Source organism: Thamnophis elegans, chromosome 13 (assembly GCF_009769535.1).
Source record: "Thamnophis elegans isolate rThaEle1 chromosome 13, rThaEle1.pri, whole genome shotgun sequence".
NCBI lineage: Eukaryota > Metazoa > Chordata > Lepidosauria > Squamata > Colubridae > Thamnophis > Thamnophis elegans.
Genome location: NC_045553.1, coordinates 12885663 through 12913351, shown reverse-complemented (window position 1 = coordinate 12913351; position 27689 = coordinate 12885663). Strand labels below are relative to the sequence as shown.

At 46.1% G+C, this 27689-nt stretch overlaps 1 protein-coding gene across 1 annotated transcript; it reads left to right on the top strand.

Annotated features, from left to right (window-relative positions):
• On the top strand, positions 1-27689 carry PIWIL1 (piwi like RNA-mediated gene silencing 1). Its single transcript, XM_032229434.1, has 21 exons — positions 1-87; positions 323-434; positions 915-1010; positions 1138-1263; positions 2587-2801; positions 3223-3344; positions 14245-14325; positions 15152-15349; positions 16261-16372; positions 16950-17076; positions 17518-17635; positions 17797-17911; positions 18514-18701; positions 19854-19926; positions 21299-21499; positions 21957-22060; positions 23060-23130; positions 23318-23471; positions 25187-25312; positions 26320-26467; positions 27573-27689. Exons 1-21 carry the CDS (start codon positions 1-3, stop codon positions 27687-27689), a joined length of 2691 nt encoding a protein of 896 aa, XP_032085325.1.

The window sequence follows — 27689 nt, the reverse complement described above, 5'->3', positions numbered from 1 at the left end:
ATGACTGGGAGAGCAAGAGCAAGGTCTCGGGCGAGGGGGCGAGCCCGTGGTCAAGAAGCACCCCTCTCTACAGTGGGACCAACTCCTGTAAGTTTAAAAAATGTGGACATTTTAAAAACCTTTTTAAAAAGGATGGGGCTACTGGTGCTCCCCTGATCACTGATATCCAGGAAGGCTCTGTTAGCCTATTCAGTGAAATAATGAGAATTATAATTCCGGTTTTCCAGGGTCACCTGTGGCCTCTTTGGACCGTGATGTTTACCATAATGTTTGTCTTTTGATATTGAGCAGCCCCCTTTTAAATCAGCGTTGCCTTCTCTAGGTTACTGCGCCTGGATACGCCCAAATGACTCCCCAGCTACCTCCAGCGCGGCAAGCTGAAGCAGGAAATGGATCTCAGGTTGGGCATGGCCAACAAAAAGGACCCCCGGAAGGTAGGATTGGTGGTTCAACGGAGGTTATCCTCTCCACGTTCCTGGAGTCGAACCAAAGTTGAATTTGCATTGCTGAAATAGAAATAAGATGGGAGTGCAGCTGTTTCTTTGGTCTGCTGCCTTTATGTTTGTTGAATTCCTAGGGCGCTGTATATATTCATCCTGGAGTCTTAGCCATCATGCACTGCCTGGTTTGGTAATGAAACAGGAAAACAGCCTCTTCCTTTCCCCCTTCCGCAAACCCCCCTCCCTTCTAGCACTGATGATGTTATCAAGTTGGGCAATGAAATATCTGCAAATAAACCCACCAAGCTAAGAGAGTACCAAGGACCCCACAGTTCAGTCCTGAGCTACAAATATTTTCTATCAATCGTAGTACATTTTAAAACCCTGATCTGGTAGGAGTCCCATACCTCTCCTTTCAATGATAGTAATCTTATAAATGATTTGTTGATCTCTTTATTAATGTCTCCCTTTAAGAAGCAGCTTTAGGAGCTGATCTAGCAACCAACTCTGGGTTTCTAAGAGGCAAGTCTTGTGATCCAGTGGATCAGGGTTTCTTCTATGTCATCCCCAGTGGGTCACTTTAGATCTTCTTTAGCAGCAGTTTAGTAACTTGTCCAATAAGAGTTCAGGAGACAGGTTAGTCCAGAATTAACCACAAATGCAGATTATGACTGATTTTCTTTCTCCTACTTTACAGAATGTAAGATTTCAGCAGGCTTTCAGGAAATGAGTTTGGGAGAACGAGGTGGACGCCGCAGAGACTACCATGACCTTGGTGTAAACACCCGTCACTTAATGGAACATGTCAGAGATTCCAAAACAGGTACTTTAGGGGTTCTTAGGAAAACCTCCTGTGTTTCTCTTGAGTGCCTTTTCTGTCACCTTGGAGGCATTTTATTTGGGGAGAAACACCCTTCCAGCCCCTTCCAGTTGGAGCAACATCCAACAATCTGTTAATCCTCCATGAAGAGACGCAGGCGTCCTGCACTTGGCAGTTGATGTGGTGCTAGTGCTCTTACTGTTGATGGATTGAATGTATACCAGTCAGTGACAGAGCTGTTAAAAATGCTTGTTTAATAATGCTTGTTAAAGAAAGGTTGATGGGATTCGGTCTGTGTAGTAGCGTGTGAGAAGGACTAGGGATGAGATGATAGCAGTCTTCCAATATCTAAGGGGTTGCCCCATAGAAGATTGGGAGGGTCAACTTATTTTCCAGAGCACCTGAAGGCAAAACAAAAAGTAAGGGACGGAAACTAATCAAGGAGAAAAGCAACCTGGAATTAAGGAGAAACTTCCTAACAGTGAGGACAATTAGCCAGTATAACAGCTGGCCTCCAGAAGTTGTGGGTACTCCAACACTGGAGGCTTTTAAGAAGAGAACGGACAGTTATTTGAAATTATAGAGGGTGTCCTGCTTGAGCCGGGTTGTGATGACCCAGGGTGTGGCATATAAGCAACACAACCAGTGAACAGGTCTAACTTCCCTTTATTACTCCGATTCTCCCATTCACTACAAGTCCTGGAGCAAAGTTCTCACATGCACCTTCAGAAGCCTCTGGCTGCAAGAAGTCCAGTAAGCCAGGTTAATCAAACAGCAACCAGGGCCAGCAGACCCAATAAGCCAGGTTAGCCAAACAAACCAGAGCAAGAAATTCAGTGAAGCTGGCAAGCCCCACAAGACAAAGTACAGCAATCTCCAGTTTTTGGCAAGTGCACACGAGGCTCCAAAGATTTGTCGCTTGTTCCTGACAAATGCCCCTCCCACCGGCACCTCCTTACATCCCAGTCCCCAGGTGTGCCTTGTGAAAGGGGGCGGGGCACTCTCCTCCTTTGTAGCTGGCTCAGTCTGCATTCTCTCTTTTCTCCGTGCTCTAGGATCAGGAGTGGGTGGTCCTTGCTTCTCTCCTGAGCTCTGTCTCTCCTTTCCTTTCTGCAAGCCTTTCTAATCCTGAGAAGCCTTGCCCAGACTGACTCTGCCCTTCCCCAGTTTCCTCTCTTGATCTCTAGCAGCTCTTGTTCCCCTGCAGATTCAGGCTCCAACAGAGGCATGACAAGGGTTGCACTAGGAGACCTCCAAGGTCCCTTCCAACTCTTATTCTATTCTGCTCTGATAATAAATGGCTGACAGATCAATACCTTTCCACAGGTGTGTCAGGGAATTCAATCCGATTAAGCACCAACCACTTCCGGCTGACGTCTCGCCCGCAATGGGCTTTGTACCAGTACCACATTGACTACAACCCACAGATGGAAGCCCGCCGTCTTCGGACAGCCTTGCTATTCCAACATGAGAACTTGCTTGGCAAGACACATGCTTTCGATGGGTCCATTTTGTTCTTACCGAAGAAGTTGGAAAATAAGGTACTTGCGATATTCTGTCATAGTCTGAATAATTCAGATACAACCTTGGTTAGAATCAGGAAAATTGAGTCTTTGAGGTTGAGCAATAGCAATAGACTTAGATACCGCTTCACAGTGCTTTACAGCCCTTGCTAAGGGGTTTACAGGGTTCTCATTTTACCGACCTCGGAAAGATGGAAGGCTGAGTTAACCTTGAGCCAGTCAGGGTTGAACTGCTGGCAGTTGGCAGAGTCAACCTGCAATACTCCATTTTAGCTACTGTACTTATGGTGGCATTGAGGATGGGCATTGCAGATGGAATGAGAAACATTTAGAAATTAGGAAGTCCTCTTGTCCATTTCTTGATTCTAGTCAGTTTTCTTAAGGCTTCTGGAGGTTAAAATTATCCCATCCTAAAAATAACTATTGGTGATTCTCTTAGGTTACGGAGGTGTTAAGCCAGACACGGCAGGGAGAGGTTGTGAAGATTACCATTACTTTAACCAACGAACTTCCATCAACTTCGCCAACATGCCTACAGTTCTACAACATTATTTTTAGAAGGTTAGTCTTTGCTGCAGAAGCATTTTATTTTTGGGGGAGAGTTGGGATTACTAGGATCTATGGATAAGAGAGCCAAGACATTTTTTTTTTCTTTTAAAGGAGTGCATAAGAAGTCAGTTAAATTTCTACTAGACAAGTTAAGCATGGGTTAACTTTGTCCATAGAGACTGAGTTATGAAATTGTTGACCACACCTCCTCTGACTGGAAGAGTTCAGTTTTTTAACTCAGTCCGGCCTGAAGAGACGTAAATGTTGGTGTTTGATGTTTAATAAATTTATAGGCTGCCCAATCCCGAAGGACTCCGGGCGGCTTACAACAATACATTTAAAAATAAAAGTTAAGAGCACAAAAACATAGATTAAAAAGACCACAACATACACCCAGTCTGATCGGGGCTGGAACTCAATCGTGAGTTCAACAGCCCGGGGCCTGCCAGAATAGCCAGGTCTTAAGAGCCTTACGGAAGGCCATGAAAGTGGGTAGGGTCCGGATCTCTGGGGGCAGTTTATTCCAGAGGGTCGGAGCAGCTACAGAGAAGGCCCTCCCCTGGGTAGTTGCCAGCCGACATTGTCTGGCTGACGGTACCCGGAGAAGGCCCTCCCTGTGCGATCTTATCGGTTGTTGGGAAGTATGTGGCAGAAGACGGTCTCGCAGATATCTGGGTCCTAGGCCATGTAGGGCTTTAAAGGTGATAACCAGCACCTTGAATTGTGCCCGGAAACCAATGGGAATCCAGTGCAGCTCGCGGATAGGTGTGATGTGGGTGTAGTTTGGTACACCCAATATTGCTCGTGCGGCTGCATTCTGGACTAGTTGTAGTCTCCGAACACTTTTCAGGGGCAGCCCCATGTAGAGCGTGTTACAGTAATCAAGCCTCGAGGTAACAAGGGTGTGAGTGACCGTGTGGAGTGCCTCCCGATCCAGATAGGGCCACAACTGGTGCACCAGGTGAACCTGGGCAAAGGCCCCCCTGGTCACAGCCGACAGGTGATGTTCTAATGTAGCTGTGGGTCCAGGAAGACTCCCAAGTTGCGGGCCCTCTCTGAGGGGAGTAGATTTTCACCCCCCAGGCATAAGGATGGACTAATCGAACTGTCCTTGGGAGGCAACATCCATAGCCACTCGGTCTTATCAGGATTGAGTGCGAGTAAATATATTTTCTCTAGGATAATAGACAATAATTTAACTCAAACTAATAATAATAATTTCGCTTTTACCTTTTGTTTCTTTATAATTGCAATTAATTCATCTACGTATTGTTTCTCGATTTCTGCAATTGATTGTGTTGCTTTGAGTGGGTGACTTGCCGTTTTGATGGACAGCCACTCCTTAGAAGGTCTGGCACCGGATTGCCCTCCGGGCTTCAGGCGATGTGAAGACGTCAGCTGCAGCGTAAAGCCGCAACTGAGCCGGCTGCAGTTTTAAAAGCCAAAACTTTTCTTCTGGGGATGAGTGGAGCCGTGTTGTGGTCTTCCACCCCCCTCCATCTTTCTGCCGAGGTTGAAGGTTGGTTCGCCACCCCTGCGTTTCGTCTTAGCCACGCTCGACTTAATGGAGGAGCGTTGCTAGGAGATTAATTACATGTGAATTGAGTCGCTGCTGCCATTCCAAAGGGTCAGAAATCCCCTAGCTTCGGCAGGCGGCCTTTTTAACTGAAAAATTTGAAATTCGCGCCTTCTTCCTCAGTGGAAGTTAATGGCTTGTAGTTTTTATACCGAAAGCAGCGGTGCCGACATAGCAGCAGCCAATCAGGCGCTTTTTGGAGGTGGGTTCGCCATCACTCCACCATTGCAGGTCTGCAACAGAGTGGCTGTGTTTTTGCTCTGGCAGCACTTGGGCCTCTGTTTGCTCATGACTCCCTCAAGCCTTCAGAAGACCTGAAAGAACTTGATGGTGGTGGTTGGTGGTTTATTCAACTTGTATGCCACCCTATTCCCGAAGGGACTCAGGGTGGCTGACAAACCAGGAGGGAAGGGGCACAAATACAAAAAGTGTAAAAACAGAGACAAACAGCAATACAAAACAATTTAAAAAGTCACAACAAGCACAACCAATTTGAGTGGGGGTGGAACTCAGCAGCCCCAGGCCTGCTGGAACAGCCAGGTCTTAACGGCTTTACGGAAAGCCTGAAGGGTGGCGAGGGTCCGAGTCTCCACAGGGAGATTGTTCCAGAGTGCTGGAGCAGCCACAGAGAAGGCCCTCCTCCGGGTGGTCGACAGCCGGCATTGGCCGGCAGATAGAATTCGGAGGAGGCCTAATCTGTGGGATCTAATGAGTCTATGGGAGGTGATTGGCAGAAGGTGGTCTCTCAAGTACCCAGGTCCAATACCATGTAGAGCTTTATAAGTGACGACTAGCACCTTGAAGCGTATCCGGAGACCAATACGTAGCCAGTGCAGCTCGCGGAGGATAGGTGTAACATGGGTGTACCGAGGCGCACCCACAATCGCTCGCGCGGCTACATTCTGGATCAGCTGAAGTCTCCGAACACTCTTCAAGGGCTGCCCCATGTAGAGCGCATTGCAGTAGTCCAGTCTTGAGGTCACAAGGGCGTGAGTGACTGTTGTGAGAGCCTCCCGGTTCAGGTAGGGACGCAATTGGTGCACCAGGTGGACCTGGGCAAATGCCCCCCTGGTCACAGCCGACAAATGGTGATCTAAAGTCAGCTGTGGATCCAGGAGGACTCCCAAATTGCGAACGCTGTCTGAGGGGCATATAATTTCACCCCCCAGCCTGAGAGTTGGAATACATGGCCAATTTTTGGGAGGGAAAAACACAAGCCACTCGGTCTTGTCAGGATTGAGAGCCAGTTTGTTTACCCCCATCCAGACCTTAACATCCTCCAGGCACTGACACATCACGTCAACCGCTTCACTGAGCTGGCACGGGGCAGACAGATACAACTGAGTATCGTCCGCATACTGGTGGTATTTTATCCCGTGGATGATCTCACCCAGTGGCTTCATGTAGATGTTAAACAGGAGGGGGGACAGGACCGACCCCTGCGGCACCCCATAATTAAGGGGCCTAGGGGTCGACCTCTGCCCTCCAACCAACACCGACTGCGACCTGTCCGAGAGGTAGGAGGAGAACCACCGAAGAATGGTGTCTCCCACCCCCACTTCTCGCAACCGCCGCAGAAGGATACCATGGTCAATGGTATCGAAGGCCGCTGAGAGGTCAAGGAGCACTAGGACAGAGGCATGGCCCCCGTGTCTGGCTCTCCAGAGATCATCGGTCAGTGCGACCAAAGCAGTTTCCATGCTGTAGCCAGGCCTGAAACCAGATTGAAAGGAGTCTAGATAATAGGTTTCCTCCAAGGACTGCCGGAGCTGAGAGGCCACCACTTTCTGTTGAAAACTGTTTTATTTCATTTTCATTTTCATTTATACAATCACTTATATACTGTGCATTTAAAAAAAGCACTAAACACAACTCATCTTCACCATGGAAAACCAACATAGCACTTCTATCCTCCATACACCCTTTCTTCTCCCCCTCCAACTTTCATTTCTCCCCTCCAACATTCCCCTCTTCTACTTCCCTTCCCCCTCAGACATTCCTTTCTCCCCTTCCCTCCATCTCATCCTCCTTACATTCCCCTCTCACTCCCTCTTTACTTCTCCCTCTTCTTTCCCTCTACTCCTCACTTTGGTGTATTTCTACCATTCATTAATCTATTCAATTTATATTTTACACTAAAATTAAAAAAAAAATGAAAAAAAAAAGGAAAATAAAAGGAAAAGAGAAAAAAAGAAAAAAGAGCAACAGTATACAAGTGTGTTCTTATTGTTCTGAAAATTGAAACTATATTTCCACCCCCCCTCCCCCCGTAAACCCCCCTCCCTAATCCCCTTCCGACTTCCCAGGTCCCATACCCAGCATAACTCTCTATCAAGCACAGTCTGGAGTATATTAAAACCAAATAGATTAGAAATTAAAAATAAAAGATAAAGGAAAAAAAAAGGAATAAAAAAAACACACGGAAAAAAAAAAGAAAAACGGGAAAAATCAATAAACTCTCTACATTGGGCTCAGCTTCCCATCATTATTAAAACTTAAACAATGTACATCATTCCTAATTTCAGTTAATTTATTACTTGCAGGATTTCAAACTATGTTGAAACCAAGTAAGTTAATCAAATGAAATTCTCTAGCTAGGGGCCTTGTCTCTTTATCTAAATATCTAAACCTTTAATTTATCCCTTTTACCTCCTTCTCTATAAAGCAATTTAAACATTCAAATGCTTCTCTTGGTTTCCTTTTCCAACTCCTCTCATCCTGCCTCTACCCATGTCCATATGTATGTTTTATTTTCATCCGTTCTCCTCTCATATTTGCTCCGCCTTCCTGCGGACTCTTTGGGTATATCCTTCCAGACATTATATTCAAATAACAGTTTATACAAAAATCAGCTTACTTTCTGGCTCAAAATAAGCTCTAATTGAACCTTCACTACCCTCCCATCTACCCCACACTTCCCAACTCCATTCATCCTAAACCACAATCCAAAAACATCACGATCTCCGCCCTCCTCACCCTAGAAAATAAATCATAAACAATTTAAATAAAAATTCAAAGTTATCCATCAAGTCTTTTTTAAGTCCCATACAATATATTTTCCGAGGAATTCAACATCACTTCTTTCAGCCTTAATGTCTCTTCATCAGTATGCAGCTATACCATTTTATACAAGACAGAAATCACAAAGTATTATTCAAGTTAAAAATTAAGCGGATGTTTTGGAAGCATAACTAAATCCTTGTTCTCTGCTCTTCTGCCCTTCCGGAGGGGGAAAGCGATACCTCCCGCCTTGTAGCTGTGTGTTTTGTTGTTTCTCTTCTACTTCTCCTTGTCTTTCTCCAAGTCCGGGTGATTCAGGAAGTCCCGCCTTCAGGATCTTGTAATAAAAATCTCGGGCTTCCCAAACAGTTGAGGCGATGTTTTTGGTCATCAAATGTAACTGTAATACCAAATGGCACCTCCCATCTATACTGTATTTGAGAATTTCTGAGTTCTTTAGTTAGAAAAGCATAGTCTCTCCTGGTTCTTAACATTTGAGGTGGTATTTCTTTGAAAACAATCAAGTCCTGTCCATCAATTCGCAGCCTGTTATTATAAAACTCTTGTATTATCGCATTTCTGGATTCTCTTGTAGCAAAATATATAATTATATCTCTCGGAAGCTGTCTCTGTTTTGCTACGCACGAATTATGGCGGTAAATTTTTTGGATCTGCCAATCAAAGTTAAGTCCCGGACTTCCCACCGAACGACTAAAAGCTTCAAAAAAGGTCTGTTTCAAATTCTCCTGTTCGTTTTCACGCAATCCCCTAACTCTTATTGCAAACGCAGTCTTCTTATAATTTGTCATAACAAGTTGTTTTTGTGCGTTTTCAACTTCCTGTTGTAACATTTCAATTTTAGATGTCAGGTTAGAATTAGCTTCTTCCAAAATCTCAAGTTTATCCTCCATTCCAGCAATATAATCTGTCATTACGGTTATAACCCCGATCATATCCTCCTTTGTTTGAGCAATCTTGGCATCAAGTTTGTCACATAAGTCCGAAATAAGTTGCTTCATTTCCTCTCTAAATTCTTTAAGGGTTTCAAAAAGAAATTCTTTCGTTAACAAATCTCCAGTAGAGGGCGTAGAAGGCATGAGCTGCGGCTTTATAGCAATTGCTTGGGATGTATTGTTAAAAAAACGTTTAGATTGCTTTGACTTCGGAGCCATTATAAAAAGGAAACAAACAAATTCTCTGCTCACCTTGATTTAGGATAAGATACTTTCAGTAAACTTTTAGCAGTTCGTAAAAAGAAGTCTTCAAGAAAACAAGGCTGGTTAAATATATCATATATCAAATGCGGAAGCTTAAAATCGCCATTTTGAAAAGCAGTTAGACAAAGGAGTTTTTTATAAAATTGAAGCTGGCATTTTGAATAATAATAAAAAAAAAGGGTTCTCAGGAATGGTCGCTGCTCGGATTGATTTTAAATAGCTTAGTTTTGTCCTGAGGGGGGGGGCAACCTGCCTTGAGCTGAAAAAAAACAGCTGAGAAGATCTGGCTGGAGTAAAAAAAAAAACCTCAGCTATTGTTGAACCTCTTCTCCGTTCACAGCGAAAAACAAAAAGCTGTGAACTACAAAGAGGGTTCTAACGACTGAGTTCCTCCCTGCTCCTTTCTTGCCTGAAAGGAGAGATATCTATAGATCTTTTAGATATACAGACCAGAACTCTGAGGGCAGCTCCGTTGAGCCACCGGCAACGGCAGGCCACTCCCCCGGAAGCCCAGGCCACCACTTTCTCAACAACCTTCCCAACAAAGGAGAGGTTGGAGACTGGACGGTAGTTATTTAAAACGGCTGGATCCAAGGACGGCTTCTTCAGTAAGGGTCTCACCACCGCCACCTTTAGAGGGGGGGAAAGGACCCCTCTCGAAGAGAGGCGGTCACTATCGCCTGGATCCAGCCCCGTGTCACCTCCCTGCTGTTTGCGACCAGCCAAGAGGGACACGGGTCCAGTACACATGTGGAGGCACTCACTGCTCCAATGGCCTTGTCCACTTCCTCAGGAGTAACAGACTGAAAATCAATCCAAAGATGCCGTTCAAGACCGGTACCCTCGGCTGGCTCTGCGCAATTGGAGTCCAGGTTTGCCCGAAGCCGAGCAACTTTATTTGCAAGAAATTGGACAAACTCCTCAGCCCTACCTTGTAAAGGATTGCCCGCATCCCTCCCCTTAAGGAGGGAGCGGGTTATACTGAACAAGGCGGCTGGGCGCGACTCAGCGGGTGCAATCAGAGCAGCAATGTATGTATTTTTTTGAAGTCCGAATTGCCAGAAGGTAGGCTCTGATGCAAGATTTTAACAGTGCTCGTCTGACTCGGACTTACTGGATCTCCAGAGGCGCTCTAGGCGTCTCTTTTGGCGCTTCATCTCCCGGAGTTCCTCAGTAAACCAAGGAGCCCTCCTGGATCCACTGCCTCGGAGAGGCCGTAAAGGCGCAATCCGGTTAAGAGCCTCTGCCGCCGCCGAGTTCCAAGCAGCGACTAAGGCCCCAACCGGACTGTGGACGAGAGTATCAGGTATAACACCAAGTGCCGTCTGAAAGCCCAAAGGGTCCATAAGACGCCTGGGGTGGAACCACCTAATCGGTTCCTCCTCCCTACAGTGGGGGATTGGCCTCCGAAAGTCAAGCCTCAGTAGGCAGTGGTCCGACCATGACAGGGGCAAGGTCTCAATACCCCTCAAACCAAGATCACAACTCCACTGCTCCGAGAGAAATACGAGGTCGAGCATGTGACCCGCTGAGTGGGTCGGATCCCGAATTACTTGGGTCAAGCCCATGGCTGTCATGGAGGCCATGAACTCCTGCGCTCCATCAGAGTGCTCGCCGAGCGAAGGCAGGTTAAAATCCCCCAGCACCATAAGCCTGGGGAACTCAACCGCCAGCTCGGCTACTGACTCGAGGAGCAAGGGGAGAGCTGCTGCAACGCTGTTGGGAGGCAGGTACGTTAACAGCAAGCCCACTTGACCCCTAGGGTCCAACTTCACCAGCAAGGACTCACACCCGACAAGCTCTGGAGCAGGGGTCCTACGAGGAACTAGAGACCTTCAGATAACAATGGCCACTCCCCCACCCCTTACCTGGGGTTGTGGCTGATGAAGCACCTGAAAACCCTCTGGGCACATCTCGGTGAGGGGGACTCCTCCCTCCGGGCCCAGCCAGGTTTTAGTAATACATGCCAGATCTGCCCGCTTGTCTAAAATTAAGTCCCGGACGATGGGAGCCTTGTGAACCACAGACCTGGCATTTAGCAACAGCAGCCTGAGACCAGGGCCCTGACTACTCGTGCCATCTGGCCTTGGAGTGGGACTAATAGGGCCGGAAGGAGGGATCTCTAACATAGCGAACCCTCCTTCCCCGGTAATGGCTAGCCCTAAAGTCCCCGCCATATCTGCCCCTCCCGGTTAGGACCGTAATGCTCCGGCCCACTCCCGTGTCCATGGGGCCCCCATCCTCCCCCAAAGCCGCCAAAGTTCCCGGTGAAGTCACTTCACTGTGAGTGAAGATAACTGTGAGATTAGATTGAGATAATGGAAAGCCATGCTAATACCAGCAACGCTGGGGCTGGGTCCTCTCCCCTAGTACAGCCAGATGCTGCTGGGGTTGGCACTAAGGCAGGAAGGGCTACTACTACTAGGAACGCCAGTAGTAGGCCCCGTGTAGGGTCCTCATCCACGGCTGTGGACAGGGCTTTTAAGCAGAAGCAAAAGGCCCACCACCCACCCCGGGCTTCTCCATTTGTGCCTGCTAGCAGGTCATCACCAGCCCTATCGGTAGGGAGGCCCTCACCCCCTTTCTTACCTGGGCCTGCTTCTAACATAGCAGAGGCCCAGGGTTGGTTTCCAGATTTGTTTGGACTGCGGAACAGCATAAATTGGTTAGAGCTACGCGCAGTTCATCTAGCCCTAATTGAATTTCGAGACTTGGTGAGGGCTCAACACGTATTAGTCCTCACACACAATGTAGCCACCAAAGCCCATGTAAATCGGCAGGGGGGGCATTCGATCGAGGGCACTAATGCTGGAAGCAGAGAGACGCCATCTGTGGGCAGAGGCTCACACGCTATCGATCCATGCGGAGCACATTTTGGGCTCCACGAACATTCGATCGGACTGGCTGAGCAGGGCCACACTGGACAACGCAGAATGGCACCTGCACCTGGCACTGTTTCAGGACCTATCTCACCGGTTCGGCCACCCCGTGGTGGACTTAGTTGCTCAGTCCAACAACACTCACCTACCGAGATTCTTTGCCAGGTTCCAGGAACCAGGGCCAGAAGCCATCGCTGCCCTTCACTGCCCTTGGCCACCAGGCCTCTACGCCTACCCGCCCATACCGATCATTCCGTAGGTGATTCAGAAACTACTGGCGGAGAGAGCGGAGGTCCTTCTGATCGCACCAATGTGGCCAATGTGCCCCTGGTATTCAGACCTCGTCAATCTGTCTGTATCTCGACCGTGACGGATACCGGATGACGGGGGCTCTCATCCATCCGAACCCCCAGTGGATGCAACTTGCCATGTGGGACTTGAAAGGGATATCCTAGTCCATCAACATTTTTCAGACAAAGTCATAAGGACGATTCAAGCAGCTAGACGCCCATCAGCCATGCATGATGCCACTTGGCTCGCCTTCTGCAGGTGGTGCACCAGTTCCAACATAGAGCCCACCTCGGCTTCAGTACCTCAGGTACTTAAATTTCTGCAGATGGGCATGGACAAGGGTCTCACACCCAGCACTCAAACGCCAAATCTCTGCCCTGGCAACAGTGCTCAATGACGGTCAAGGTTGCTCCCTAACTCTCCACCCACGGGTGCGAACCTTCCTCCAGGGGGCAACCAACCTCAAGCCACTCGTAGTCCATCGCTATCCCACCTGGGATTTGACTCCAGGCTCTCCCTAAAACACCGTTTGAGCCCATTCGTACCATAAGCCTTAGACCCTTAAGACAGTTTTTCTTGTAGCTATTACATCTGCTAGGAGGGTGTCGGAGCTGGCCGTGTTGTCGGTACCCCAGGATCTGTATATTTCATCCGGACAGAGTTGTCCTCCGACTGGATCCAGCATTCGTCCCCAAGATCAACACTTGGTTCCATCGGACGCAGGAACCTATCCTTCCCGACTTCTGTCCATACCCTCCGCATCCGGAGGAAAGACAATAGCATCATCTGGAAGTTCGCAGGACTCTCTGTCGTTATGTAAAACGGACAGCTTCCTTCAGGAAATCGGAAGCTTTATTTGTGTCCTTTCAGCCAGCGTCTATGGGCCAGAAAGCGTCTTCCAACACAATCGGTCGCTGGCTGAAGGCGTGCATCTCTCTGGCCTATGAGAGTCAATCTAGACCAGTTCCCAAACGCATTACTCCACATTCCATCCAGAGTGCGGCCACATCGGCGGCTTAGGCGATGCAAGCCTCTATTGAGGACATTTGCAGGGTGGCGACCTGGTCATCCCCGTTGCCCTTTGTCAAACATTATAAACTGGACGTATTTGCCTCTGCCGAGGCATCATTTGGGCAGCGGGTTTTAAAAAGGGTTCTTCCAACCTCCAGGACCCTGGACCAGCCTAGCTCCCGCCCTTAGTCTTCATTGCTTTAGCATGTCCCATGCTTGGATTCTCCAAGCAGGGCACAGGAGAACGACCGTTGACTTACCTGAACGGTCCTTCTATGTGCGCTGCAGGAGAATCCAACCCCACCCTTGGCACTGGCTGGTCCAGGGGCTCTCGGGACACACTTAGACTTCATTCCACGACTTCATTGATCTTTACATCCAGGTCCTCTATCATATTTCCATCTTTTGGATCGGCTGAGCCTTCGTACAAAACTGAACTCTTCCAGTCAGAGGAGGCGTGGTCAACAATTTCATAACTCAGTCTCTAGGCTAATGGACAAAGTTAATCCATGTTTGGATTCTCCCGCAGTGCACATAGAAGAACTGTTCAGGTAAGTCAATGGTCGTTTTATGAGGGGGAGGGAAGAGCTCAATTGGTCCAGACAAGCTTTTCTACTTTTGACCCATTTTCTCTACTGCTGCTCTCGTTCAGCATCCTGATTAATTGGAGGGTCTTTGTGATGGGCATGGAGTTTGTTGATCAATCACCTGGAACAGGTCGCTTAGCTGAAATGGTATGATTTCTCTCCCAGGCAGGTGAATTATTGTGTCTCATTGTTCAAGAAGTCAGAAATTGTAATTACAACGATTTCTTAAGAAAAGCCTTGTGGGAGAAGAGAAGAAAATAAAACCATCATCCAGTGCCCAAAATCAAACTTTTCCCCCCTTGCTAAGGTCCCTGTGGATAACCTTACTTTTCCATTTCTGCTCTTTTTCAGATTGTTGAAAATAATGAATTTACAGCAGATTGGGCGAAATTACTACAACCCAAGTGACCCAATCAACATTCCTAAGCACAGGTAACAAAACTGGAAATGTCTTTATGACCACAACTGGGATCAAAATCAATCCAGTGTTTCTTTTGAATGTTGAATGTTGAATGTTTATTTTATTTATATGCCGCCCTTTTCCCCCGAAGGGGACACAGGGCGGCTCACAACTCAACCAAGGGAGGGGGATACAGACAAAAATTAAAACAACACGTAACAATACATAATTTAAAACACACAACAGTCATACCATTCGAAAAGGGGGTAGAAGCTTTTTAGCCCCAGGCCTGTCGGAATAGCCAGGTTTTAAGGGCTTTGCGGAAGGTCTGGAGGGTGGTGAGGGTTCGAATCTCCACGGGGAGTTCGTTCCAGAGGGTCGGAGCGGCCACAGAGAAGGCTCTCCTCCGGGTAGTCGCCAGTCGACACTGGCCGGCGGATGGAATTCAGAGGAGGCCTAATCTGTGGGATCTAATCGGTCTAGAGGAGGTAAGCTTTTAGCTAGAGGAAGCTTTTGAAAGCTTCTAGATACATTCTGCCTCTCCTAGCAAAGATTAGCATTTAGTTCTGCCTTAGATGTTTATGCTGGTGTCTGCAGCATTTTCATATTTAAAGGTCTGGGATTGCAAACCCGAGAAGATGATTTTGCTTAGTGTGACTTGAAATAATCAATTTTAAGGGGATCAGCCTGATCCGTCGACCTGGGTTTAAAACCGTCCACATAAAACGGGTTTCTGTATTGGAGTTGCAGGTGGTTGCCTTTGCAGAACTTGTTTGCGATATGAAACTCGGTTTAAAAGAGCAGGCGGATGTCGAGAGTGAACTTATTGTGAATTTATTTATTTATTTGTCTTGATAGGCTGATGATTTGGCCTGGCTTCACCACTTCCATTCTGCAGTATGAGACCAGCATCATGCTTTGCACAGATGTGAGTCACAAAGTTCTCCGAAGCGAGACCGTCCTGGATTTTATGTACACCTTGTACGATCAAGTCGGAGAACAGCGGTTTCGAGAACTTTGCACAAAGGAACTCATCGGTGTGATTGTCCTTACCCGGTAAATTCAACTCATTTTGATTTTAATGGTGGAGTTCAAAATCTTTTGCTTTCCCAGTTAGTCCCTGATTTACGATCACAATTGGGGGTTGGGGTTGGGGAATCAACAGTTCCACTGCTATGTAAGGTGATCATTAGGTTTCAGGCAGCCACTGCAGTTGTTAAGCGAATCACACGGTCTTTAAGAAAGCCCAGCTTCCCCCGTTGACTGTTGTAGCCGGCCAGGAGAGCTAGCAGCAGATTCGGACAGTGAGGAGGTTGGGGAGGAAGATGGGCCAGTCCTGGAGTCTGGGGAAGGCTCTGATGGGCTCTGTGTCAGAGGCAGAGAGGGGGCCAGGGCAGTCCAACAGTTATCAGCTGCCTTAAGAGTCAAACATCAGTGAGGCAGAGGAACAGCTGGAGCCTGTTCCCAGTGTGCACATGCAGAGTTGACAGACGAAGGGAACAGCTAAAGAACAGGAGTCGACTTGGGAGAAAGGCCACAGGTGGACAATGAATGGCCCCTCCCAGAGGAAATAAAATGAGTGAAAGGGCAGTGGAGTTTGCAGGATATCATTAGTTCGCTTCATTGGTTCGTGACTCTCCGAGGCTCCTTGCCAAGTTTTGCAGATATTGGCCTGGCAGCTCTCCAAGCCAGATAAAGTCTGTGACTGTAAATCCTCCCTGGAAAGACTTTGCTAGATGTGAATGAGCAGAATTCACAGTCAATTAATAAAAGGGGTTTTTGTCAGGACCAGGAGTTTGCTTCAGACTCTTGGGAAGCCTCGGTCAGAACAGTTACAAGGCTCCTCACAAGCTGGTTGAGAAGATCACAAATGATGATCCCCCAACCCTGTAAAGCAGAGTTGTCAAGAAATTAAGATTAAGATTTAAGGTGATTTAAATTAATGAAACCTTCCCACCTTTGCCCAGGTATAACAACAAAACGTACCGGGTAGACGATATTGATTGGGAATCAAATCCTAAAAATTCCTTCAAAAAAGCAGACGGAAGCGAGATCAGCTTTGTAGACTACTACAAGATGGTATGGAGTGGCTGAGCTTTTGGGGAGGGGATGAAAAGGACCTTGGTTGGTTCTGGGTTGTTGTCTTCACCCCACCCACCCCCATCCCTAAGTCTGCAAGATCCATAATGTAATGCTAAGGCTAGATTTTGATCAGTAAAAGGCATTGATCAGCACATGGATACTTAAAATTCGAAACCGCCTGCGGGGCATTTGATACGTTCAATGGGTCTGCAAGCCTCTTTGTTCGATTACCCGTTGCCTGTACAATTCTTGAAATTTCATTGCAAGGATAAGCCTCCAGCCACGAAATAGTCCTTTTAAAACTAGTTGCTCTTCCCTTCTCCCCCCAAAATAATAATAATAATTTTCAAATGTGACCCAATGGCAAAGGGATCCTAGAAAGGGAAAGAAGGACCCTGATCAATTGGTTATGGGCGAAACGCAGAGTCGACTTTCCCAAAGCAGTTTTTCTTTCCAATTAACAAAAATTGCTTTCCCGTCTCACGAAGCTGCTTCTGTCCTATGTAGTTTTTAAGACTTTCTTCTTTCCTTATTCTGCGTGTCGGGACTCTAATGTGTCTGCTTTTTAAAACAGCAATACACCCAAGACATCACCGATTTGAGTCAACCTGTTTTGATTAGCCAGCCAAAGAGGACGAGAGGCCCTTCCGGTGCCTTGGCAGGACCAGTGATACTCATCCCTGAACTCTGCTATCTCACAGGTCTGATCATTCAAAAATAGCCTTTCTTCTCCCAAGAGTGGGCGTTTAATCAATGGAATGGCACCACCAGTTGTGGTGCTTCATTGCTGGGGGTTGGGGTGTTCAGGAAAAGATTGAACAAGGTCCGGGATGGTATAAAGTGGGCAGGGGGTTGGACTAGAGGACCTCTAGGGCCCCTTCCAGCCCTGTAATTCTATGGCTCACGTTCCGATTTGGAAAGGAGGCAGTTTCTTTTTACCTATGAGAATTACCTAGCGAAAATGATCCTTATAATCTCTGGCTACTGGTGCCTCAACAATTATAAGAAGGGAGGAGTTTTAACTTTTAGATTAATTCGTTTTGGGGGATAATAAGTGAGTTGGGTCCAAGTGCTGGTCTTTACTGATTTTATTGTATGGTCTCTCCCCCCCCCCCCGGCGTTGTCCTTTTTCCTCTTTGTAGGCCTGACTAATAAGATGCGAAGCGATTTTAACGTAATGAAAGATCTGTCTGTTCACACAAGGCTTGCGCCAGAACAAAGAATGCGTGAAGTTGGACGGCTTATCAATTACATAAATAAGTAGGTTGCTGGAATCTCCCCACCCTTCCTATCACCATCACCCCCTCAAAAAAAAAGTGGGCAACTTTTAAGATTTGTGGACTTCAATTCTGAGAGTTGAATTCCACAGGCTGCCCACATTGGACACCCCTGTTCTACCAGCTCTGTTTTTATTTTTGCAGAGATGACAATGTTCAGAAAGAGCTACGTGATTGGGGGCTAAGCTTTGAATCTAAGCTGCTTTCCTTTTCGGGGCGAGTGGTCCAATCCGAAAAAATTCGCCAGGGAGGGAAGGCGGTAAGCAACTTTTCCTTCTTCAAGTGGGTCAAAATCACCCCCATCCCAAGGGAGAGGAAGAGAAGGAGAGAGGGTAGGTAGGGGAAGAGGAAGCGTAGGAGTAGGGGAAGGTAAGGGAAGAAGGAAGGGGAAGGAAGAAAGAGGTAAGGAGAGGATGGTGGAAGGAAGAGAAGGAGAGAGGGTAGGAAGAGGAAGAGTAGGAGTAGGAGAAAAGTAAGGGAAGAAGGAAGGGAAAAGAGAGGAGGAAGGAGGAAAGTAGAGGAGGGAGGGAGGGAGAAAAGAAAGGGAAAATAAGGTGGTGTTACAACAGGAGGAAGGGATGGTAAACAAAGCAACCCAAACCGTATATATATATTATAACCTATAAAATGGAATAATAAATGTATAAGAATGATAAATGTATAGAAGAAAAATAATTATATGAATGTATACTTAAAATGGTATGTAAGAGAATAAAAAAATAAAAATTTTCTGGGGGAAAAAATCACCTCCATCCCCGAGAAAAAAATATGGGCAGGTTAAATTTGACATTAAAGAAAAAGAAGAGAAGAGAGAGACTTGTCCGATTCGTCAGGTGCTGAACTCCGAATGCTTCCTTTCAGTTTGACTACAACCCACACCTTGCAGACTGGTCCAGGGAAACGAGGGGTGCTCCCCTCACCAGTGTAAAACCCCTGGACAACTGGCTGCTAATCTACACCCGCCGGAATTATGACGCGGCTAATATTCTGGTCCAAAATCTTTTCAAAGTCACACCCGCAATGGGCATAAGAATGAACAAGGCCATCATGTAAGTACCCTCAAGTCGCGGGTTCTTTGCCAGAAGCAGAGGTGGCGGAGCTTCTGAATTTAAAGTTGCCAATTTAAACCACGACTCAGTTTCCTCTCTGGGAATTCCCAGCTGAAGCCACCGTATTTTTCGGACTATAAGACGCACCAAGGTTCCAAAGAGGTAAGTAAGAAAAATAAGTTTTTGTCCTCCCCGGCCCCCCGTTTCACCAAAACGGGGGCATTTTTCCCTTCCTCCAGTCCTGCTGAAGCCTGCAGAGTGTTTCTGAGGGGTGGGGGAAGGCAAAAACATCCCCGTTTTTTGCCCAATTTTCACAAAAATGGGATGAGTGGGTGGGGCTTCGGGAGGCCAAAAATGGCTGTATTCGGTGTATTAGATGCACCAACATTTCCAAGCTCTTTTGGGGTGGGGGGGTTGCATCTTATACTCCAAAAAATATGGTAGTTCTCGAAAAGGAATGCAGTGTTTTGAAGGTGAGGTTTGTAACATTGTCTAGAACAGCCAGGTAAGCAGATAACAAAGTGAAAGAGAGAGAGAGAAAGAAAGAGAAAAAGGTAGGTGGATGGATGGATGGCATAGGCACACACACACATAAACACACACAAACGGTCCTCAACCTACAACCATTCCTTTAATGACCATTTGAAGTTACAGTTGTATTCAAAGAACATCTTCCAACCAGTCTTTGCACTTATAACTGTTGCAGCATCCCCGCAATCACGGTCTAAATTCAGATGCTTGGCAGCTGGCAAGTACTTATGGCTGCAGTGTCCCAGGGTCACCTGAGCACCATTTGAAAGCTTTGCAACCAAGGGAGGGGGGGAGCTGGATTCATTTAGTGACCACAGCAATGGTCATTAAACCACGACAACGTTGTAAAACGGGGCATGTCTCCTCACTTAAATGACCCCATCACTGAATGACAAGATGTTCCAGTCCCAGTTGAGGTCAGAAGTTGAGGATTTACCTGTCTGCATCAGTTGGCACCAAGGACAGTATTTCTACCAGTGTTTCTCAACCTGGACAACCTTTAAGGTTTGTGGACTTCAGCTCCCAGAATTCCCCTGCCAGCCCTCACCTCTTCAAGTTATCCAGGTTGAGAAATATCCATTTGTACAGTTAGTGGTAAAAGGAGATTGTCTTTCTTCGTAGGGTTGAAGTCGACGACAGAACAGAGGCTTACCTGAGAACCTTGAAGCAGAAGATCACCTCCGATACTCAGATGGTATGGCCAATGTGATCCCATGGACCGGAATGGCACCATGGTTTGTCTGATCCCTGATTAAATACAGGATGCAGGGAACCACGACTTTGCTCTGGCTTAAACCTTTGGGGCAAGTAGTTAACAACCCTCTGGAGCTTTGTCTCTAGGAATAAACAGGGAAGCAACCCTACCAGATCCCATTTTTCTGATCGGTTGATATCTCACAATCAGAATTAAATACGATCTGTAAGTTTCAAAGAGGGCACATGTGAAGGTGATTGGGAAATGGAGTAGGGGGCAAGTCCTCTAGAAGGATTATAAAAAGGAAACCCACAGAAACCAGGACTTCGTTCTTTACTTAAATGCTAATGGGCTAACGTTCTCTAACTGGACCATCTCCGTGGCCTTTGGGTGTCCTTGGAAGTATGGAAATATAGGACTGCACAGGTCATTGAGAGCACCCCAGATTTACTTGGCTTTAACATCCCTGTGTATAAAGCAAAAGGCCATGCTGGCTTCTCCAGGGTAGATCTGCTAATGTAGCCTAGGATGCGATTCCCAATGTGCTATACCAGCAGTCACCAACTGGTGGTCCGTGGACCACTGCTGGTCTGTGAGAAAATTTCGGTGGTCCACAGAAAAATTATTTCCATTTTTTATATTGCACTAAATCAGGAGTCATCAAACTACGGCCCTTGGGATGGATACATGCAATGAACGCTTGTGTTGCTGCAGAGAATCTCTCCCTTTGAGGTCTTTTTGTGCAGGTCGGAGGGGGGCAGAAATTCCGACTTGGGGTCTGTTTCAGCCTCCTGGTGGGGGGCTTTGGGCAAAGGTGGAGGGAAACATTGCTGGTGGTAAAGAGTCGGAGGACCTTGTTCCAGTGGGATTGCATCATGGCCTGGAACTGGCTGACTATCTCAACCCGCTGAGCCTCCAGGTGGTGGCACCTGGCCTTGCACTCGCACAGGTCTTCCCTCTGCTTGGAAAGCCTATGTTCCTAGTCCTCAGTGAGGTACTTCTGCTGAGCCTCCTTCTCGGTCAGATCCAATTTGAACTGAGCTGTTGTGCTAACTCTTTCTCGTGGTGGCTGCTTAGCTCCAGCAACTGCTTCCTGTTGGAGCCCTAAGGAGCCCGGGCAGGGAGGGGAGAGGCCAGTGAGAGGTGCCCCTCGACGTGAGTGACATGAAGTTGGCCACACCCAGTCACATGACCACTTAGCCATGTTCACCCAGCCGATCATTAGGCAGATGATATTAGTGGTCTGCAGGATTTAAAATTATGAATTTAGTGGTCCCTGAGGTCCAAAAGGTTGGGGACCCCTGAGCTACAGAACAACCTCTTGAGGTTCTAAAACCTGGGTGGATGCCCTGACTGTCTGTCCTTCTTCAAGGTGGTCTGCCTCCTGTCCAGTAACCGTAAAGACAAATATGATGCAATCAAGAGATACTTGTGTACTGATTGTCCCACACCCAGCCAGTGTGTCCTGGCCCGCACCTTGAGCAAGCCCCAAACTGTCATGGCGATAGCCACCAAAATCGCCTTACAGATGAACTGTAAAATGGGGGGAGAACTCTGGAGCGTTGAAATCCCAGTAAGTAGCTTTCTTTTTTTCTTTCTGACCTTCCAGGAGTGTTTAGCTTAGCAGCCCTGTAAAAAACCCACATGAGAGTTAAAACATAGCTTAGTTTGTTTGGGAGAAGTCTTGTGTTTTGCCCCAGTTCATTGACAATCTCTGCTTAATTTATGGATCAATTAATGCCCCGCCTTTATTTTTGCAAGTAACTCAAGATGGTGAATAGACTGTCCCAACTTCTATTTTCCCCACCACAACAATGCTGTGAGGTGGGTGGGGCTGAGAGGGGTGGTGGTGGCCCAAAGTCACCCAGCTGGCTTTCGTAACTGCGGTGGGACTGGAACTCCCAGACTCCTGGTGATCAGCCCAAAGTCACCCAGCTGGCATTCATGCCCAAGGCAGGACTTTCTAACCTGGTGCCTTAACCACTAGGCCAAACCGGCTCTCTAACGACAATAATTCTCCAATATTCCAGATGAAACAACTCATGATTGTGGGAATTGACTGTTACCATGACATTTCAGCTGGACGGCGATCAGTGGCGGCATTTGTTGCGAGTTTGAATCATGGAATGACCCGGTAGGATTGTTAAGACATTTTCAAGATCTACAAATCTTTTAGGAAAACATAGACGTGTTTCACACAAGTGGCTCTGTTGCCATTCAGGGATTGTTTTGCTGTTTCAGGCAGTCTTCCAAGTTACCACTTATCATTTAACGGCCATTCGGAGTTAAAACGGCCTCAGACAGGGCGCTTGGCAACCTACAAAGCCCTTCCGGCTATTGCAAACTGTCCTCCTTCCTGCCCTACTATCACATGGCCCTATTTTGGGCACTGGTTCACATTTATGACCGGTTGCAGCATCCTGTGGTCACATGACTGTGATTCACGGCAGTTTTGGCTGATTTCAGGGGAACAACAGGAGGGTCTGTGACAATTCGCTGTGGGACAATATCAGGAAAATGGTGGAATAGAGTAGAATCATTAAAGAATGCAAAAGAAGGGACAGAATGAAACATGAATGACAAATTTAAAACTTTTTTTTTTTAATTTTAAATAATTAAATTGAATTGTTAAATTGTCCCAGGGCGATTTGGCTGCGTGCAAGTTGTCCCATTCCGTGCCAAGGAGACTATGGCGTATTGGACTTATGTCTAGATGATCCTGACTTAACCACATTATTTGCTCAATAACCACTGTAAAGTCAAGTCCAGTCACATAAGTGCTTCACCTTACGGCCGCAATAGCAGTTAGACTTATATACCACTTCATAGGGCTTTCAGCCCTCTCTAAACGGTTTACAGAGTCAGCATATTGCCCTCACAGTCTGGGTCCTCATTTTACCCACCTTGGAAGGATGGAAGGCTGAGTCAACCTTGAGCCGGTGAGATTTGAACCGCCGAACTGCAGCTAACAGTCAACTGAAGTGGCTGCAGTACTGCACTCTAACCATTGCGCCATCTCTGCTCAAAATTCAGGTCCCAATTTTGGTTGCAAGTCAGGGACTTCCTGTGTTGTTATTGGCAGCAGGGCAGGAAGTCTCTGGGGAATCTGAGCCTTTTTGCCTTCTCTTGGCAGATGGTATTCACGCTGTGTGCTTCAGGATCGTGGGCAAGAAATTGTGGATGGACTCAAAGTGTGCCTACAAGGTAAAATAGCTGCGACAAAGTGTCAACGCTTGAGAGTTTTACTAAAAAAAAACCACGACATTTGAAACGTGATAATCTGAAAAGAAAGTAGCTTCTTTGATGACTAGGGCAGGGTTAAGGCTGAGCTCTTCCTTTGGGTAGGAGATCCAGTTTAATTCTTCTAAATTGCTGCCCCATCTTTCCTTAGCGGCACTCAGGACATGGTACTCCTACAATGAACACATGCCTACTCGTATCATTGTGTATCGCGACGGTGTTGGTGACGGTCAGTTAAAAACCTTGGTGAGCTATGAAATCCCACAATTTTTGGAGTGCTTGAAAACAGTTGGGGCTGACTACCGGTAAGTTGGTTGGGAGAAAAAGGGCTTTGGTTGAGTAGGCCGCCATACCCCAAAGGGCAGTTTGCTTCGACCCCGTAAGGCACTTTGTAAACCTGTATGGCAGGTTGAAGCAAAAGGATTTCTAGAATAAAGGCGATTTGGGGGAAGAGCAGGTATATAAGGCAGTGCATCACATCTATCTAACAAAATGAAATTCAAGGGTGAACGAAGGAAGGTTCTACATTTAGGCAAGAAAAAACGAAATGCACAGGTACAGCATAGGTGGTACCTTGCTCAACAGTAGTAACTGTGAGAGGGATCTTGGAGTCCTAGTGGACAACCACTTAAATAGGAGCCAGCTGTGTGCAGCAGCTGTCAAAAAAGCCAACACAGTTCTAGGCTGCATAAACAGGGATAGAATCAAGATCACCTGAAGAGTTAACACCACTTTATAATGCCTTGGTAAGGCCACACTTGGAATACGGCATCCAGTTTTGGTCACCACGATGTAAAACAGCGTGCAGAGAAGAGCAACAAAGATGATTAGGGGGCTGGAGACTATAAAACATATGAAGAGCGGTTGCAGGAACCGGGCATGGCTAGTCTAGTGAAGAGAAGGACCAAGGGAGACATGATAGCAGTCTTCACGGGCTGCCCCAAAGAAGAGGGAGTCAAACTATTCTCCAAGGCACCTGAGGGTAGAACAAGAAACAATGGGTGGAAACTAATCAAGGAGAGAAGCAACTTAAAACTGTGGAGAAATTTCCTGACAGAACAGTTTATCAGTGGAACAGCTTGCCTCCAGAAGTTGTGAATGCCCCAACACTAGAAGTCTTTAAGAAGATGTTGGATAGCCGTTTGTCTGAAGTGGTATAGGGTTTCCTGTCTAGGCAGGGGGTTGGACTAGAAGACCTCAAAGGTCCCTTCCAACTCTGCTATTGTATTATTGTATAGTATCACAGGTTCTGTGAATGAAGCAGCCGTCTCAAGTTTTACCTTTATTCAATTTACTGAGTTGCTCACCTAGAAATGACTTTGGGCAACATTAAGGACAGCCAAACATTAGGGGGACACAGTGGCTAAGACGCTGAGCTTGTTAATCAGAAAGATCGGCAGTTTAGTGGTTCGAATTCCTAGCGCTGTGTAACAAGAGTGAGCTCCCATTACTTGTCCCAGCTTCTGCCATCCTAGCAGTTCGAAAGCACGTAGAAAATGCAAGTAGAAAAATAGGGACCACTTTTGGTGGGAAGGTAACAGTGTTCCGTGGGCCTTTGGCATTTAGTCATACCGGCCACATGATCACGGAGATGTCTTCCGACAGTGCTTCTCTTCAGCTTTAAAACGGAGATAAGCACTGCTTCCTAGAGTCGGAAACAACTACCACGTATGTGCGAGGAGAACCTTTACTTTTAAGGACAGCCAAAGAAGTAGCAATAATAATTTTAAAAAAATACTAAAGAGATCACATTTTAAAAAATAATCTGCATATAAATCCTTGGCTACAAAAGTTGCTGACACCAATTTAGTGTATTTGTGAGTCTGTATATCACTTTTGGCTTGTTTGCAAGGGCAATTTTATACACAGGTTGCCTTTGAACAGGTGCACATTTTAATTTTCTGAGAACAGCAGAGTATGATTGGTTAAAAGGAGGGAAGTCACGTTTAATTTCTCTCTGTCTCTTGAGAAATGTTGAGTACTTTAAGCAAACTAATCCACCCTATGCAATCTTCTGAAGCCCCAAACTCACAGTGATCGTGGTGAAGAAGCGTGTGAACAGCAGATTCTTTGCTGAAATTGAAGGAAAACTACAGAATCCACCACCTGGCACAGTTATTGACTTAGAGGTTACTAGACCAGAATGGTAAGTCAACTATTAGCTCAAGGGGAAAATATACAGGTTCTTAAAAACAGGAAGTTGGGAGATTTTTATTCTTGGGTTTTTTTCCAATCTCAAAGAGGCTGCCACAAAAAAGAGGGGGTCAAACTCTTCTCCAAAGCACCAGAAGGCAGAACAAGAAACAATGGATGAAAACTTATGAAGGAGAAAAGCAACTTAGAACTAAGGAGAAATTCCCTATCAGTGAGAACAATTAATCAGTGGAACCTCCAGAGGTTGTGATTGCCCATCTGGAGGTTTTTAAGAGGCTGGACAGCCATTTGTCTGAAATGGGTATAGGGTCTCCTGTTTCAGCAGAGGGTTGGACTAGAAGATCACCAAGGTCCCTCCCAACTCTTATTCATTGAGGAAAGAAGGGCTCTAAATTGCCTATTTTCCATTCTTCAAACCTGACTAGGTCTTATTTCAAAACAATTTTGATTCTTTCTCCTCGTACTTATACCAAAGAGCATCAAGATAGGGCAGCCTTGAGTTTCTTTCTCCTTCCTTCCGGGGTTAGGTTGATGTTCTCCAACAGTTGAATATCTTCTTCAAGCCTTCACAGTACTCCTCTACACCAGATTTCAGTGAAAGCTAACCTTTTTGGTGTAAGATAAGAGCAAGCAAAAGGAGAAGAAAGTAGGGTGGGGTTTGGGTTTTTGTTTGTTTGTTTCATAGTTCCTTGTGAGATCCAGGATGCAGAAAGAAACAGGGTCAACTCCTTAGAGAAGTTAAGCCCAGTGATGGTCAAGAAATGTAGCCACCAAGCGACAAATGTTGACACATGTCACCTGAACAATTTAAAATAATAAGAAGTCTTTTATCTTAAAATCTACCCAAGAACTTCCCATTAGCCATTGAAGGGACCTGTTCCAAGTGCAGAGTAGGCTGATCCGAGACCATCACTGGAAGGGATCTGTGACTTCCAAGAAGATGGAAGTTCTCCAAGCTTGAACATATCTCAAGACAGCTTTGATCTGGTTCTCCCCTAGGTACGATTTCTTCATTGTCAGTCAGTCGGTGAAAAGCGGCACAGTTGCACCCACCCATTACAACGTAATCTATGACAGCAGTGCACTAAAGCCTGACTACATGCAGAGGCTGACATATAAGCTGTGTCATATGTACTACAATTGGCCGGTAAGTAGTAACTTGCCCTAAGTAACCTTCTATGATTACTTAGACTGACACCAATTGAGCTGTAGGCTTCTTACTAACCTCAACATTCAAGGGAAGAAACTTCCTATATCTTATTCCAGTTCTATCTCGTTGCCCAAAAGCTGAATATTGAACCTGGATAAGGAATGGGTTTTATCTACCTGAATTAATAGGAATGGGGAGAAAAAGTGAATACAGTAGTGGTTTTAGCCTCAGAAAATTCCCTAAATGTCTTCAAGTTGGACTGAGTCAATAAAATAATACAAAAATGTAACAGGACCCACAAGCATTTGGATATTGTTACGCTGTGCAGCTCAGGAATGTATATACCAACACTTCCCCTATCAAGTTCAAAAGGAGTTTTTGATGATCCCCAACCCATCCGCAGATTTTTTAAAAAATTTTATTACCTGGAGTCTCACATCAGTTTTTCTGGGTTTGAATGTGATGAATCACAGGGATACCTCTTTGGGAAATCTTAAGTTTTCTCCTAATCCCCCACACCGGGGGGGGGGGGTATTTTATATTTCATATATATATATGTTTTCTGAGGTTTTCGCGGGTGTTAGTATGTAGGTCTCTAGTTGTTCGGGTTTTCTCCCGCGTAGAATTGGAGATGTCTTGGCGACGTTTCGACGAAGTCTCATTCGTCATCTTCAGGCGGCTTCAGACTACTTCAGGTTTGGTGTTTCCAGGAGTAGACTATACTATACTATATACACACACACACACACACATACATACATACATACATACATACATACATACATACATACATACATACATATATATATATATATATATATATATATATATATATATATCAATTTAGTGTATCTAGATGGTATCTTCTTGCTGGATCTGCTCCTGTCGAATTTCTATTCCATTTTTTTCTACTTAAAAAGTCCAAGGGGGTGAAATTCCATTCATTCCTAAAGTCATAGGCCTTTTCAACCACTCTTGAAAGTGTATCCTAAAAATTCCTTCCTGATCCAAAGGCTTCAAGGTTGAGTATTTGTTGTGTCCCAGAATATGGCTATTACCTTAACAATGATGCTGATGTGCTGTTTTCTTCCTTTCTCTGCAGGGAGTCATTCGGGTACCTGCTCCGTGCCAGTATGCCCATAAACTGGCTTTCCTCGTAGGGCAAAGTATCCACAGAGAGCCAAATTTAACCCTTTCGGAAAAACTTTATTATCTGTGA